Source organism: Phyllopteryx taeniolatus, chromosome 2, assembly GCF_024500385.1.
Source record: "Phyllopteryx taeniolatus isolate TA_2022b chromosome 2, UOR_Ptae_1.2, whole genome shotgun sequence".
NCBI lineage: Eukaryota > Metazoa > Chordata > Actinopteri > Syngnathiformes > Syngnathidae > Phyllopteryx > Phyllopteryx taeniolatus.
In genome coordinates this window covers 2,126,207-2,141,301 of record NC_084503.1, presented here as the reverse complement: position 1 = coordinate 2,141,301, position 15,095 = coordinate 2,126,207, and the positions used below count along the sequence as shown (strand labels likewise).

Genomic DNA, 15,095 nt, shown 5'->3' with positions numbered 1-15,095 from the left:
CCCATGGGTGCAGGCCCGGGCCACCGTGCGCTCGCCTTCGAGCCCCACCTCCGGGGCTGGCTGCAGAGGGGGGACCCGGTGACCCGCGTCCGGGCAAGGGAAACCTCGATCCATATTTTTCATCATAGGTGTCTTTTAGCCGTGCTTTGTCTGGTCCCTCACCTATGGCCTGTTTGCCATGGGTGACCCAACCAGGGGCGTGAAGCCCCAGACAACTTAGCTCCTAGGATGATTGGGACACACAAACCCCTCCACCACGATAAGGTGACGGCTCAAGGAGGGGTTGACATACAATGATAACTCATAATTCAGAGACAGCTAACATTAACAAGGTTAAACATGAACAAACAATGTTGTGTTCATTTTTGTATGTTTGGTGGTACGGTACTATTTTTGTTACTGTAACAGCAAGAATGTTTCCTATGCGATTCAATAGCAAAAAGACAATACGTTCTTTAAAAAAATAAAATAAAATCATGGAGCAACGCATTCAACAATCTAGTCTTCTTGTTTATGCTTATTTTGCTTATTGTTGTTGAATTTTGTCACAGTATTAATAATATTGAAGGACATTGGAAGTGTCTGGAGAGTTGGTTAGCCTGTGTGTGTGTGTGCAGCAAATGTGATTGGGAATTGGAAAGGACAACATCAGACCGACATGTGACAAAGCAAAGTGATAACGAAGGCGTTTTACCCTGGAGCTGTTAAATGTCAATATCTATGAGAGTTCTGATTTAAAAATAAAATGCGCATGTCTTGACCTCGTTGTTTAGTTATGTAACCGGATATTAGAACTACTTTTTAAAATGACATTGAGAACTTTAGGGTTCTCGGAAATAAGACAAATTGACCCAGAGCATAGATTAATAGAGAATAAAGTTATCCTTTATTTAAAGCGCTAGTCTGTGCTTCGGTACTGTAGCGAATTGAAATGACCACGTAGAAAATCGGTGGGCAATCAGAATAAGAATGAAGTCACGGAAAGATCCGAGAGCGAGTCTCCACTCAACAAGTGGGCGTGGATCCGTCAGCAGCTCGGTCCAGGGATTTCAACTCATCAACTCTTTACAATTTGCATTCTGGGACAGGAACGGTTCCACTGCGGCACACCACCAAATAGAAAAATGTCGCAAACGTATATACAATAATCGTGATCGGACTTTGGCAAATTCGGCCTTGTTATTTGTTGAAAAAACCTATTCAGCAGTTTTTCTTCTCGGGCCAACGCAATAAAAGTATTAGTTTGGCGGCATCTTGTGACGTTTTGGCGCCAAGAAACTATGTTGAAGTGAGTTGAGGAGTCATCAATTTGACAAGTAGTGTTTTGTGTTATCTTGAATTACGTACAGTATTTTGTACAGTATTTTACTTGAGGAGCAATATTTGAGCAAAGGTAGTGCTTTGCCACCATCTTTTGTCCCCTTGGTCCCAATGAAATATGTTGACGTGAGTTGAGGAGCTCCATAAGCACTACTTGTCGAAATGAAGCTCCTTTACTCACTTTAACGTAGTTCAATCACACCAAGATGGTAACAAAACACTACTTTCTTTCAGAAAGAAACTTGGAACTATGTTGTAGTTACGTGAGGAGCGATATTTAAACAAAAGTAGTGCTTTGCCGCTATCTTGTGTCATCTTGGTGCCAAGGAAAAGGGTTGGAGTTGAGGAGCCTCATTTAGACACAACTATTGCTTTGGTGCCGTCTTGTGGCATCTTGGTGCCAAGGAACTATGTTGAGGAGCGTCATTTAGACACAAGTAGTGTTTTGCTGCCATCTTGTGGCAAGTACAGGCAATTATGAACTTTGCGGCATTTGCCCATGCCCGGGCCAAAATAGAGCTAGCTGGTCCCGTGTGTCAGCGCATCAGTGACTGGTCGCGGGCGCGCTGGAGCCTATCCCAGCTGTCTTCGGACGAGAGGCGGGGCGCACCCTGAACTGGTCGCCAGCCAATTGCAAGGCACATAGAAACAAACAAGCATTTGCACTCACATTCACACCTACGGGTAATTTAGAGTCTTCAATTAACCTAGCATGCATGTTTTTGGGATGTGGGAGGAAAGCGGAGTGCCCGGAGAAAACCCACGCAGGCACGGGGAGACCATGCAAACGCCACACAAACGGGCACAGGATTCGAACCCCGGTCCTCAGAATTGTGAGGCAGCCGTCCACCGTGCCGCTCGCATGTGAACAAAGATTCATTATTTGTCATAACTTGATTTTCAAGCTAATTCAGTCAAATTGGGTAGTTTCCCCCGGCACACCTGATGATCTCCCGCAAAGCACAGACTTGCACTTGGGAGTCAGAAGGCCCTTTGCGAAAAGGGAGCCGCTTCGTTCCAGCCGCCGCGGGCCCAACGTAACCGGAACTCAATGAGCGTATTCAGTCAGTCCTTATCCTGCTCGTTGATGGAATAGTTGGCATCCCGATCTGTTCCCCTGCTGAGATCTCTCCCTTAAGCCCGGTATTAGGACTTCCTCCTGAGCGGTCAGAGGGGGAGGATGAAAAAACATCACCTGAGGTCCTTGGTGAACCTTTCTGGATATTGCTTTCAATTCTGCATCCCGTCTGTCCGTCGTGGCCAGACTCAACTGTGATTTCTCACAAAGACGCTCGGTAGCTTCTCGAAATTCACGCCCGACAGTCCTTTGATCACAAAAAGGCAGAACCTTCCTTTTAATGGGTGAGGCACGATTACAAAGAGAGAATGGATCGCAACACTCGGCTTAACAGTACAGAAGCTAAGCAAACCGGCAAGACACCGAAATACAGGGATCGCCCAACATCACGGAGCGTAGTTCATAGATGATCGGAAAGTCCACAAACAAAGCAAAGTTCAAAGCCAGCGGAGGAGAAAAAACATCGCTGAGCATACCTCAAAGCAAAGTAACAAATGCAGGAAACTTGGAAAAACGATAAAACACAGGAAACGATCCCAAAATAAAAGCGCCCCGAAACAGGCGGTTGAACACAGTTACATGACGACAACAATGCTATAAAAACACAAACGTGTTGGCCAAGGGGACTGTGGGAAGGGGAAGCAGCGTGAGCTTTTATTCCTCCTCGATATCCAGTTTAAGGCCCATGTACTAGTGCACTCTTTGTCCTCACTACTAAGACAATTCAGTGCGCTAGTAGAATGAGTAGGGCTCACTCGTAGAATGATTGTCTCTTACTATCCATCCATCCATTCATTTTCCGAGCCGCTTATCTTACTAGTAACGGTTTTTCCACTAGTGCCTTTCAGGATTGTGTGACAATTCTGCACACTAGTGACTCACTAGCGTGAGGCAAAACTTCGAATGGGCATTTTGCTAGAGTCTAGGAGGCTACTAGTGTGCGACCCACTGCAGACAGTGTCTTATTAAATCCTATTCAAATACGTCACAGTGGGTTTATTAAAGCATCTCTGAGTCAATAAGTCATACTGATCAGATCAGTTGTTGGAGTCACTGTACTGGTTGAGTACTTCAACATTGTACTGTATATTATAGTGACCTCTTCTGACCACTGTGTGTAAGGACAACATTATGTTCAAAGAAGTTTGCGTTGTTTTCTTTCTGTTGGATCTCTTACTAACAATAACAGTGGTATTTATTATTATTATTATTTTAAATCGTCATTGTCGTGATTTATCACAGCAACAAAAATGCATCAGTCTTGTGCAATAATTTATTGAAAATGAAAAATACTAACAATAAAATACAGTTTATTACGGTATGGTATACATTTCGACAACACGGCACAAATAAGCTCTGTACAGTCATGCAACAATAAAACGTGATAGCGTTCACATGGTAATTTTGAAGTTTTTATATTGAATAAGGTGCACCTAATAAATAGGTAGGTAATATTGTGCTTTATGTAGTCACTATATAAATGTCGAGGAACAGAAAAAGACCATTGGGAATGTCTCAAAGAGGGTCCCGGTGTCCTCTCTGTCTGGGTAAGAACGTCATGGTGAGACGTCGGCTGTCCTGCTGGTGGGCCGCAGGCTGCTGGGAGAGGTTGTTGGTCTGAGGCAGGCAGTCCAGCGTCAACGCCGCATGGGGGCACACGCAATACTGGGACAGCAGCGTCACCAGGATGGATTTCATCATGACCAAAGCGACGTGTTTGCCCACGCAGGCTCGAGGGCCGGAGCCGAACGGCTGGAAGTAGCGACGTGGGGCCTGGAGAACGGAAAGAGGCTTCATTCATTTGCAGCCAAACCTCGCATATGCGCAGATTTTTGTTGGGGAATCTATTCTCCGTTTATAACAGTATCATGTGCCAGTTTGGTGCCAAGGAACTATGTTGACGCGGGTTGAGGAGCTTCATTTAGACAAAAGTAGTGCTTTGCCCGCATCTTGTGCCAGTTTGGTGCCAAGGAACTATGTTGCGGAGAGTTAAGGAGCTTCCTTAGACTGTAGTGCTTTGCCCCATCTTTTGGCTTCTAGGTGCCAAAGAACTATGTTGAAGTGAGTTGAGGAGCTTAATTTCGAAAAAACCTAGCGCTTTGCCGCCATCCTGTGACAGCTATAGCCTAAACTGAAAAGGAGTAAGTAATTGATGCCCCCTTTAAAGGGTTATAATTGCCCATAGATGCTGCAAGATGTCAACAAAGCACTACTTTTGTCAAAATAAAGTGGCTCAACTCACCTAACATAATTCCAAATTCTAAATTTCAACATAGTTCCTTGTCAACGAGATGCCACAAGATGGCGGCAAAGTACTACTTATACTGTAGCTAGATGAAGCTCCTCAACTCACTTCAACAAGGTCCCTTGCCACGAAGACGTCATGACAAGATGGCACTCAATCAATAATATGGCCTGAGTACGAAAACAACAAATACGTTTTCCAACGGATAATGGAGGATGGGATAACCCCCCCGCCCCCCCCCCCTCCAAAAAACAAACCAAAAAAAAAAAAACCTCAGCGAATAGGTGTATTTCCGAATGCGGAACTAAGAATATGTATGAAATCTCATTTTTTTTTTGTGTATCAAAAAACAAAGCCTTAGAACCGACTTACATTTTTCTCAAAGTTTTTCAGACTCAGTTCATTTGGTTTGGGGAAGAACTCAGTGCGATGCATGCGGCCTGTGTTCAGAATGATGTTTGTGCCCTTGGGAACCCTGTAGCCGTCGATGATGTCATCGGAAAGCGCGCGACGCATGGTGAAGTCCACCACCGGGTGGAAGCGCAAGCATTCATTGATGAAGCTCTCCAGCACTTGCAGCTTGGGAAGGTCATCGTTCTGCAGGGTTCTGTCGCCTAAAAGGAAACAACAGTGGGGTCTTACTCTTTACATTCTGTATTGGTGTGACTTTTTTCCCGCCAGTTCTCACCCAGGACGCCGTCTATCTCCTGGAGCAGCTGCAGCTCCACGTCTGGATTCTGTTTGAGAAGCAGCAGCATGAAGAAGAGGCTGACCGACAGAGTGTCCGGTGCGGCGATCACCATCTCCAGCACGCACTGCCTCACGTTCTCAGCGGAAAGTTCGCCGCGATTCTAAAATCAAATGCTAACAGTAAAACCATTTTGTCTTTGTGAGGTGGAGGATGGGACAGAGTTAAAAAAAAAAAAACAAAAAAAAAAAAACGAGAAACCCACAAAATTCTCTGTCTGACCTGTGCGAATATGAGCTCGGCAGTGAAGTTGATGTTGTCCAGTTTATCTGCTTGCTCCATTTCGCTTCTTTTGTGCTCCACGAGGCCCTCGATGGCATCTTGGAGCTCCTGGCTGTAATTGGAGCAATTATCCACCATCAAAAACTTTGGGCGTGGATTTGATGTATTGCGGCCAAATCACGGGACTCACGCCGCCGCCTTGTGCCGCCGGTGAAGCTGGCCAAACTTAAAGTAGACGTCTGGTTTGATCAGGACGGTCTGCCATGTGTCGAAATACTTTAAAATCTTCTGCATCAGCTCCTTCTCTGGACAACAACGCATCAACGTTAGAGAGAAATCTCAAGTGTTGAACTCAATGACATAAATAATAGTAATAAGAAAAAACACTTATTCTTTATGATGAGTTCTTCCTTTCATTTTGGCATGAAGTCTAACAAATTTGCACATTTTCTTCAATTTTAACACACATTACAAGCATTTTGTTCTGATCAGTAATTGAACAATGGTTGTACAGTATTCTTAAGTATTGGGTTGTCACTACAGTATGTTCTATGACTTATTATTTTACTTTATTATTTTTTTTTTAGAAAAAGGCATAACTGTCAGATGAATAAAGTCTAAAATCAAGGCTTAATTCCGTTTTGAGACGTCGCGGGCATTCCATTATTGCACTCCATCAACACTTTTCCTGTTTCAGTTTGTTTCTTTTCTTTCAGGCAACCTCGATCATACTGAAACCAAAGATGGCGACGGCGCCTCAGTTGTGTATGAAAGAAAACCACAATTTCTGTAAAAGCAAGAAGTCACCATTGCCATATAAATGACGAAGATATAAATCTCCCAGATTGGATTACAGCTATAAAATTTGAAGCCACTCACCTGTCAAATGACGACAACGGAGTTAGCTCACGCTAGCTCTCAGCGGCACGATTGTGCACATCATCTCACGGTGACGCGATTGTACTTTTTATGATTTTCACCGTCATTACAAGGAGCCCTAACGACGACACGGCCTGCGACGAAAACGAGTTCCATGATCTAAATCCACCTCCGAGCTCGCTCACCGTTGAACGGCACGTCCAAGAAGAGCCTGTTGGAGATGTCCACCACGGTGCAACGCAGCAGACCGAGAACGTCCACGTTCGTCAATCCGCCTCCTCCGGCGGCCTTCCTCAAGTGGTCGAGGTGCGTGCGTGTGGACGAGATGCACACCTCCGAGGTCTGGTGAAGGCCCGGGCCTGTCAGGGCTGCGGCAGCAAGTCCAGGTCACTCACACCCTTTGTGTGCTTCTTATTTATCTAATGCAGGGATGTCAAACTCATTTTGTTTTTGTCTCGGGCCGCATTGTAGTTATGATTTCCCTCAGAGGCCCATGAGAACAGGGAAACCAAAAAAGTTTCATCACCAAATCATATTATTACCATTACACAACAAATTGAGGGATAACTAGTTTTGGAATCAGAAGACAATGATAATAGTTTGTTCAAGCATTGTTTAAGTTACTGTAGAAGAAGGGTTTGGTAACAGAAAAATGCAATATCTCAACATTGTTGCTTATTATTATGACAATTTGGAATTTGGGTACAGATTTGAGCAAAAAAAATCACGGAAGTTGACGAGCATGATTTGCTTTCGCGGGCCACGTCAAATGACGTGGCGGGGCGCATGTGGCCCCCGGGCCTTGAGTTTGACACCTGTGATCTAAAGGAAAGGCAACAGTTACCTTTGGTGAAATACGTGCGTATCTTTTTCCACTGGGTGACGTTGTTGTTAAATATTATGCCTCTCTCATTCATCCCGATGCAGCTGAGTCCTAACTTGCTCCCAAACCGTGAGGTGTAGTGCCCGTGCTTGAGAACGTGGTGCACAGCCGACGCTCTGCCGGTAAGAATAAGCATATGATCATTTTCAGGGTTGCAAAATTACACACATTTAGGGGGATAAAAAAAAAAAAAGGGTTGCTCTCAATCGGGAGGTGGGGAAAATATATTTGAGCACAATCCTGACTAAAACCAGATTTCAGATTATCATGCATGAAAGTCATTTCATTAGTCAAAAAGCATAATTGCCTCAGTCAGTTTTAATTTACTTTCACGATTTCAATTTAAAAAACAAAACAAAAAAAAACACCAATATGGCTGCTAAAAAAATCCTTTTTTCTATACGTCTGTGTACATTTGTCAGTCATAGTGGTTGGTCATGGTCATCCACAAAAGTTGAATCGAGCCAACCGGATTTTTCTTGTTTGTTGAATTTGTTTTTTCTCGTTCAAAAAAAAAAAAAAAAAACTTTCAAATTTGACTTAGGCCAGGGATTCCCAAAGTGTGGCACACAATAACAATTTTTGCGAAACTGTTCCCTCGCTACAGAAAATGACTTTATTTGTAATGGAGTGTAAATATAACACTAAATATCAATTGGAAGTTTTTTTTGTTTCTTTGTGAGGTCGCAGTGGTTGTGCACACGTGTGTCGTGTGCACGACAAATGACTGTCACCTCGTAAGGCTTCTGTCTCTTATTGGTTGTTTTTCCTCTGGTGCGGTGTTTTATTGCTCAGTGACTGTTTTTTTTTTTGTCAATGTCTTTCTGTCTCCAAAGTGTTCTCTGTCAATTGACTGTCTGTTGTCGTATGAGAGCGGCTCCGACTACCGGAGACAAATTCCTTGTGTGTTTTTTTTGGACATTCTTTTTCTGATTCTGATTCTGAGATTGAGCCAGATTTTTGACATTTTTTTTTTTTTTTCCCACAAATCATTTTATCATGGACTACTGTCAGGTCATACTGCCAGTATGACAGACAAACAAACCAAAAACAGATTTTTGGGGTGAAAACTTGCAAAAGTGAGAGAGCTAACCTGCTGAGAATGAGAGTCTCTTCTCCATCGATCCAAACTCTGACAATGTCCCCGTACTTGTCGTTGTAGTAATTGCTGGCTGTGCCTATTCCCGTCCAAATAAACCTCACGTATGACAAAAACGGGCCCAATCCCAGAAAGAAATATGGACCTGTGGTAAAGAAATGTAAAAAAACAAACACAAACAACAACAACGACAACAACAACAAAAACGTAACTTACTAATGTGAGAACTGGTTGAGAAAGACATGTTGCTGATGTTTGAGTACGGAGGCCGTTCGAGATGACCCACCTGGAACTCCTCGCTTCTCCGTGTGGTTCCAGGCCACCAGCAGTAGACAGAAGAGTAAAATCAGACTTCTGGTTGCCACGGAAATGCCAGCCGCTGCCCCCACAGTTGCATTCTGGGCCGTGGGGGCTAGTTCCGACACTATCGCCTCCAAGTCCACCACAGTCATTGTCCGTTCACAAGCGGAGATCAGCTCCATAAGAAGGTCGATTCCAAATTCGCACAAGACGAAACGCGACGACGAAAGCGGCGCAGGCACGAGCGTTTCTTCCTCTTTATAGGCTGTCAACGTTGGTTGTGAGCCAGGTCAGGGCAACGCAAAAGCCACAACACAAGGAGGGAAAAGGGTAAACAATACACTTGTAACCTTGACGCTTGGATTTGGGCCTGTGTCCTTGAAAAAAACGCTACAGTGCAGTATTTGACATTTCGCCGATGAGAAGAAGGAGTTGCACTCCTCCTTTGAACATCAAACGATTCTGCTTGGAAAACTCACACATGAACACCTGCTTGAGGCGCTCAATGAGTCGTGAGGTAGTAAGATTTTTCCTTACAGTCGTTCGGAATGTACACAACCCCAATTCCAATGAAGTTGGGATGTTGTGTTAAACATAAATAAAAACAAAATACAATGATTTGCAAATCATGTTCAACCTATATTCAATTGAATACACTCCAAAGACAAGATATTTAATCTTCAAACGGATAAACTTGATTGTTTTTAGCAAATAATCATGAACTTAGAAATTTATGGCTGCAACACGTTCCAAAAAAGCTGGGACAGGTAGCAAAAAACAGTGCGAAAGTTGAGGAATGCTCATCAAACACCTGTTTGGAACAGAAGAATCTGGAGAAATCACTGCATGTAAGCGGCAAGGCCGAAAACCAACATTGAATGCCCGTGACCATCAAAAACCGACATCAATGTGTAAAAGATATCAGGAACACTTCAGAAAACCAATGTCAGTAAATACAGTTCGGCGCTACATCCGTAAGTGCAACTTGAAACTCTACTATGCACAGCAAAAGCCATTTATCAACAACACCCAGAAACGCCGCCGGCTTCTCTGGGCCCGAGCTCATCTAAGATGGACTCACGCAAAGTGGAAAAGTGTTCTGTGGTCCGACGGGTCCACATTTCAAATTGTTTTTTGGAAATTATGGACGTCGTGTCTTCCGGACCATAGAGGAAAAGAACCATCCGGACTGTTATGGACGCAAAGTTCAAAAGCCAGCATCTGTGATGGTATGGGGCTGTGTTAGTGCTAATGGCATGGGTAACTTACACATCTGTGAAGGCACCATTAATGCTGAAAGGTTTTGGAGAAACATATGCTGCCATCCAAGCAACGTGTTTTTCATGGACGCCCCTGCTTATTTCAGCAAAACAATGCCAAAGCACATTCTGCACGTGTTACAACAGCGTGGCTTCGTAGTAAGAGTGCAGGTACTAGACTGGCCTGCCTGCAGTCCAGACCTGTCTCCCATTGAAAATGTGTGGCCCATTATGAAACGTAAAAAATCGACAACGGAGACCCCAGACTGTTGAACAGCTGTACATCGGGCAAGAACGGGAAAGAATTCCACCTACAAAGCTTCAACAATTCGAGTCCTCAGTTAACCAAACGTTTATTGAATGTTGTTCAAAGAAAAGGTGATGTAACACAGTGGTAAACATGATCCTGTCCCAGCTTTTTTGGAATGTGTTGCAGCCATCAAATTCTAATTTAATGATTATTTGCTAAAAACAATCAAGTTTATCAGTTTGAACATTAAATATCTTGTCTTTGTAATATATTCAATTAAATCTAGGTTGAACATGATTTTCAAATCATTGTATTCTGTTTTTATTTATGTTTAACACAACGTCCCAACTTCATTGGAATTGGGGTTGTATCTTACAATCATAAAGTCATAGGTCACGGCCTTATGTACAGTACACCTGCACAATCTATCAAAATCCAGAGGCGCCAAAAGTACTCACACATACTGGAGTTAAGTAAAAGTACAGATAGACTGGTAAAAGTAGAAGTACTAATTTGACTGCTTTACTAAATTCAGGAGTGTCAAACTTATTTCTGTCGAGGGCCACATCATAGTTATGGTTATGGTATTATGAAATATAACAGTGAAACCTCAGTTTTCGTATACCCTTGTTTTTGTATGATTATTTTTTTGCCCTTTTTTTTTTTTTTTTGCTAAAATTCTTGGTTTTCATACTGTCGAAAAGAGTCCAAACGCCAAACGCATCCGTCTGCCCACGTCACTCCTAACTTTCGTTTTGTAAAATGCTTGCCATTTTGTCAACATTAATAAAAATGAAGACAATTTGAAATTTCGGTCCGGAAGAACATGAAGGAGACGCACATGATTTGCTCACGCGGGCCACATGAAATGATTATTTTATATATTTTTTTTACCTCATTTAATAATCTGCAGAGATTGAAAAAAGTAACGAGCCTATTTGGAAAAAAACTGTGAAGACGCTGTAGTTGGAAAACAAAGATATACACTTACTAACCAACTGAACTGAATTCTATGTTATTTCATATTTCAAATTCTTTACCACCGATTGAACGCACTATTGAGTTACAAAGTAGTCATGAACTGCATGTATTGAAATAGTAAGTGCAAAACGTGACAAAGCCTTTGCTGTTGGGAGGAGAAGTGGCTTTTGTTGTGTTGCGTCTCAGTCAGCCAGCGCCCACGGTCGTCCAAGAATGCGCTCGGTTCAATTGGCCAACTGTGCGCGGAGAACTTGATGCGATGGCGGCGTTGTGTATGATGTCAGAGCCAGATTGTTTTGTCCCCATGAGCAGATGTTCATTTAACCCTGTTTCTGGCCTCCTTTTTTCTCTGCTTCCAGTTTATAGAGTTGTTCAAGGGCTCAGCAACCACAATTAACAGTACGCTACATGCAAATATAGATAAAGTGATCATGAAAAATATTTTTTATAGGGATTTAATGGTGAGTTTAAGACAATATTTTAAACATTTTCGGATTGAAACCTTAGCTCTGTAAACCCTCAAGCCTTGCATTGTTTGGTTTTGCTATTGTTTCAGCTTCGTGACAATTTTTTTTTTTGCTTTCTTCTTTTACTGCATAACGTTTTTTTTTTTTTTTTTTTTAAACTAACATCTGTTCTTGTCAATAGTATAAAATGATCACATATCAGTGGCGGCGCTAGCTTGAACGGCGCCTTGTGCAAGCGCACGTTTGGCACATGCCGGGAGCCGCCGCTGCCGCTTGCCCTCGCAAGGGTCACGGGTCAGCTGGAGCCCCGTCCGTCCAAGTGACTTACAGCAAAAGGTCGACTTGTCGCCTGCCATTCCAAGTGCAATATAAAATTGGGAAACAACCTCAGAAATTACATTTTTATATCCAGCGAACCCCCACTGTTCAAAAGGGATTGTATTTGACACCCCCCTAAAAACATAATTGACTAGCTATGCCACAGGATGGCAGCAAAGCACTACTTTAGTCTAAATGAAGCTCCTCAAGTCACTTTAACATAATTCCTTGGCACCAAGGCGCGGCAAGATGGCAGCAAAAGCAAAGCAATACGTTGTTTAAATGAAGCTCCTCGATTCAGTTCAACATAGTTCCTGGGCACCAAGATGCAAAAAGATGGCACCAAAGCAATACTTTTATTGCACAAATACGGAAAATAGGTGAGTTTTTCCAGTGACGCACATAATGAAAAAAACGTTGAAATAAATGTTATGGGGATTTACTGATCATTATTAAATGTGCATGTAAACTAATATTCTAATCCTTCTCATGGGACTAGTGAAATAAGTTTGGCTTTCCATTCCTAATCAACCTAATATACTTCAGATCAGAGACAGCCCAGTATTGTATCTGACTATTATCTGATATCTTTGAATTGCAATAATGTTCATGCAGTGTGAAACCATTTTTCTGCTTCAATGTCATAACCATAAACCATCTGTGTATCATTCCAAGTGCAAAGACTTCTGTCCTTGTCTGGAGCAAGAAAGCCTGACATCATAGCCTGTGTTTGGAAGGAGATAAGGCCGCTCGTAAGGCTGACAGCTGCGCCTCAGGACTTGCACTATGCACTTTACTTGTGTTGATTTTTTTAAATTTTTTTTTTAAAACTTGCTATTAACTACATTGCACGGCTAAACCCACTGAGACTCACTTTCGGCCATCCATTTTCTATCGCCTTTGTCCTCATTGGGGCGAAGGTGAGCTGGAGCCTATTCAAACAAATACAAATGTTTCTTTTCCTTCATGTCTTCCCTCTCCTTCTTGTACGAGCCAGGTGTTCCAATACTTTTAACCACATGTACTATAATTGCCTTGCACACATATAAGGAAACAAATGCATGTTGTCCACCTTACCCAGAGAGAGACACGCGATCAGAGGACATGATGTTTGCTCTTTTATGTTGTTGTTTTGTTGTTATTTTTTATTTTTTAACATTTTGCCCCCAGCCTCAACTGTGAATGAAAAGCTCTTAAAAAAAAAAAAGAAAAAAAGAGCCCTGATGTGGTCTAATGCAGAATGTGCGCACACGCGTGCTGGAGGGATTCAAGCTGCTCAACAACTGTCTGTCTGCCGGTGACCTACAGCTTCAGGCAACTCCACGGAGTCCAGGACCTTGAACCGGCAGTCATTGTACACTTGAAGCCATCTCGGCGTGCGTGGATGAGTACTTTCAGTTTAGTGTGAGCAAGTTTGTCAATTAAGATTTTCATTTCTGTAACCCTTTCGTACGGTTCAGGACAAGTTGGACCCGCTTTGACATTTGTCATTCTTTCACCCTCAACTTTGATGACTTTTCCTAAATGACTAAAAACACACAAAAAGGATTTTAAATTGTCTTTTAAATTGCACTTTACTTTGCAGCCAGCCAGACCCTTGACCATCTCCAGCTGGTTCGCAATGTGTCAGTGTGTTACATCAAGGAAAATGGTGGAAATCTTGGAACTATGAAAGTCACCATAACATAATTGTGTGTATTTTTTTTTTATAAGGCAGTGGTAAACTACTGAAAAGGTAGCTTGAAACAGTCCAGAGAACTGTCTGTGTCCCACCACATTTGCAAAGGCTCCCACAGAAACATACACGTGTTAGTCTTTGAAAGGTCAAGGGGGCAATGTTGAAAAAGAGAACGCGTAAAACAGCATAAGATTGATCATCCATACTAAACATTGGGGACCAAAGTCAAAGGTCAGAGGGTGCCTTGACACAGGTGTGAGATCTGCACCTGAAAAAAAGTACCTTCCATGTAACAAATCATATTTTCCCTTTTCTCTGAAACATTAAGGGTTAATCATCCATTTCTTAGCTATTAATACATTTTGATAAAAACCGTGTTCATAATTTGAAAGAGACAATTATGAGGATTTTCTGGTTATACTACAATTACGTGCGCATAGAAAATGAACTGTATGTGAGGGTGAAGAGCGAGACATTTCGTTGCGATGGAGGTGCAGTGTCCTTAAAGCAGTAGCTTCAAATTGTACACGGTTCAGGAGTGTGCGTTCAAAGAGTTCCATTAGCCGTCTGTATACGCGGCAGGAAGTAGCCACTCTTTCATTGCGTCGAAGGCCTCCAGCAACTCGGGCAGACCTGTCATTTTCCTGCAGAAATGTCACTTTTACGGCCCGAATGGAAGCAACGGAAAGAGGTCACTGTCGCAGTTGGCGGACGGAAGCTGCGAGGATGTGACAAGGGCGGGTGCCGCGGGGCTGAGGGAGGGGAGGTCATGAACCGACTCGGAGAAAAGTCTGCGGCTACGGCACGTTGAGATTCCTTTTTGGACTCATGGTGTTATTCATTCATCATCATCATCATCAGGCACACACCCAAAAAAAAAGTGAAGACTGTCCTTCATCTGAAGTGCATTTTTGCATTAGTTGAAATGAAAACGCTGTTTTCCGGTTGTAACCTGCGCTTTGGCTGAAAGCAAAGTCTACTCCCCAATATTTTAGACCGTTTTGAGTGTTTAAGTGGGTCAGCTCAGTGATCGTTACTGGTAGGATGGACAATTTCTCTACAGATTGCTTTTCTATATTGGGAGCAAACAAAAAGGAGCAGAAAAGAAAAAGAAAGGAGCAAGAAAGGAAGGAAAAGGAAGTTCAGAATGGAAGACAGGAGTCAAGGAAATTAGAAAAGCAATCAATGACTGACTCACACTTCAAGGCTCTGGGTTTGAATCCCATGTCAGGAAGCAAGAAAGAAAAAAGAAGCACCAGAAGGGGAAAAAGAAATTAGAAGGGGGAACAAAAGAACGAAAGAAACAATTGTCATAATCCATGGTCTTTATGATAAATTGTATTGCCATTTACCAATTGGGATGATATC

The 15,095-nt window shown here is 42.7% G+C and overlaps 1 protein-coding gene and 1 long non-coding RNA gene across 3 annotated transcripts; one reads left to right on the top strand and one right to left on the bottom strand.

Moving 5' to 3' along the window:
• Positions 1 to 3,657: 3,657 nt before the first annotated feature.
• Positions 3,658 to 9,337, bottom strand: LOC133467229 (aromatase). 2 transcript variants are annotated; one of them, XM_061751853.1, is made up of 9 exons: positions 8,761 to 9,337; positions 8,469 to 8,619; positions 7,337 to 7,491; positions 6,678 to 6,860; positions 5,804 to 5,918; positions 5,614 to 5,725; positions 5,332 to 5,494; positions 5,016 to 5,257; positions 3,658 to 4,171 (listed from the first exon to the last, which is right to left on the bottom strand). In XM_061751853.1, the coding sequence occupies exons 1-9, from the start codon at positions 8,954 to 8,956 to the stop codon at positions 3,914 to 3,916; spliced, it is 1,575 nt and encodes a 524-aa protein (XP_061607837.1). In that variant the 5' UTR covers positions 8,957 to 9,337; the 3' UTR covers positions 3,658 to 3,913. The 2 variants fall into 2 exon arrangements, with proteins under 2 accessions (XP_061607837.1, XP_061607845.1); XM_061751861.1 differs by having other exon boundaries at positions 8,691 to 8,865.
• On the top strand, positions 6,759 to 14,195 carry LOC133467235 (uncharacterized). Its single transcript, XR_009785173.1, has 3 exons — positions 6,759 to 6,878; positions 7,420 to 7,497; positions 12,725 to 14,195. It is a non-coding gene; the product is annotated as an uncharacterized LOC133467235 (long non-coding RNA).
• The last annotated feature ends 900 nt before the right edge of the window (positions 14,196 to 15,095 follow it).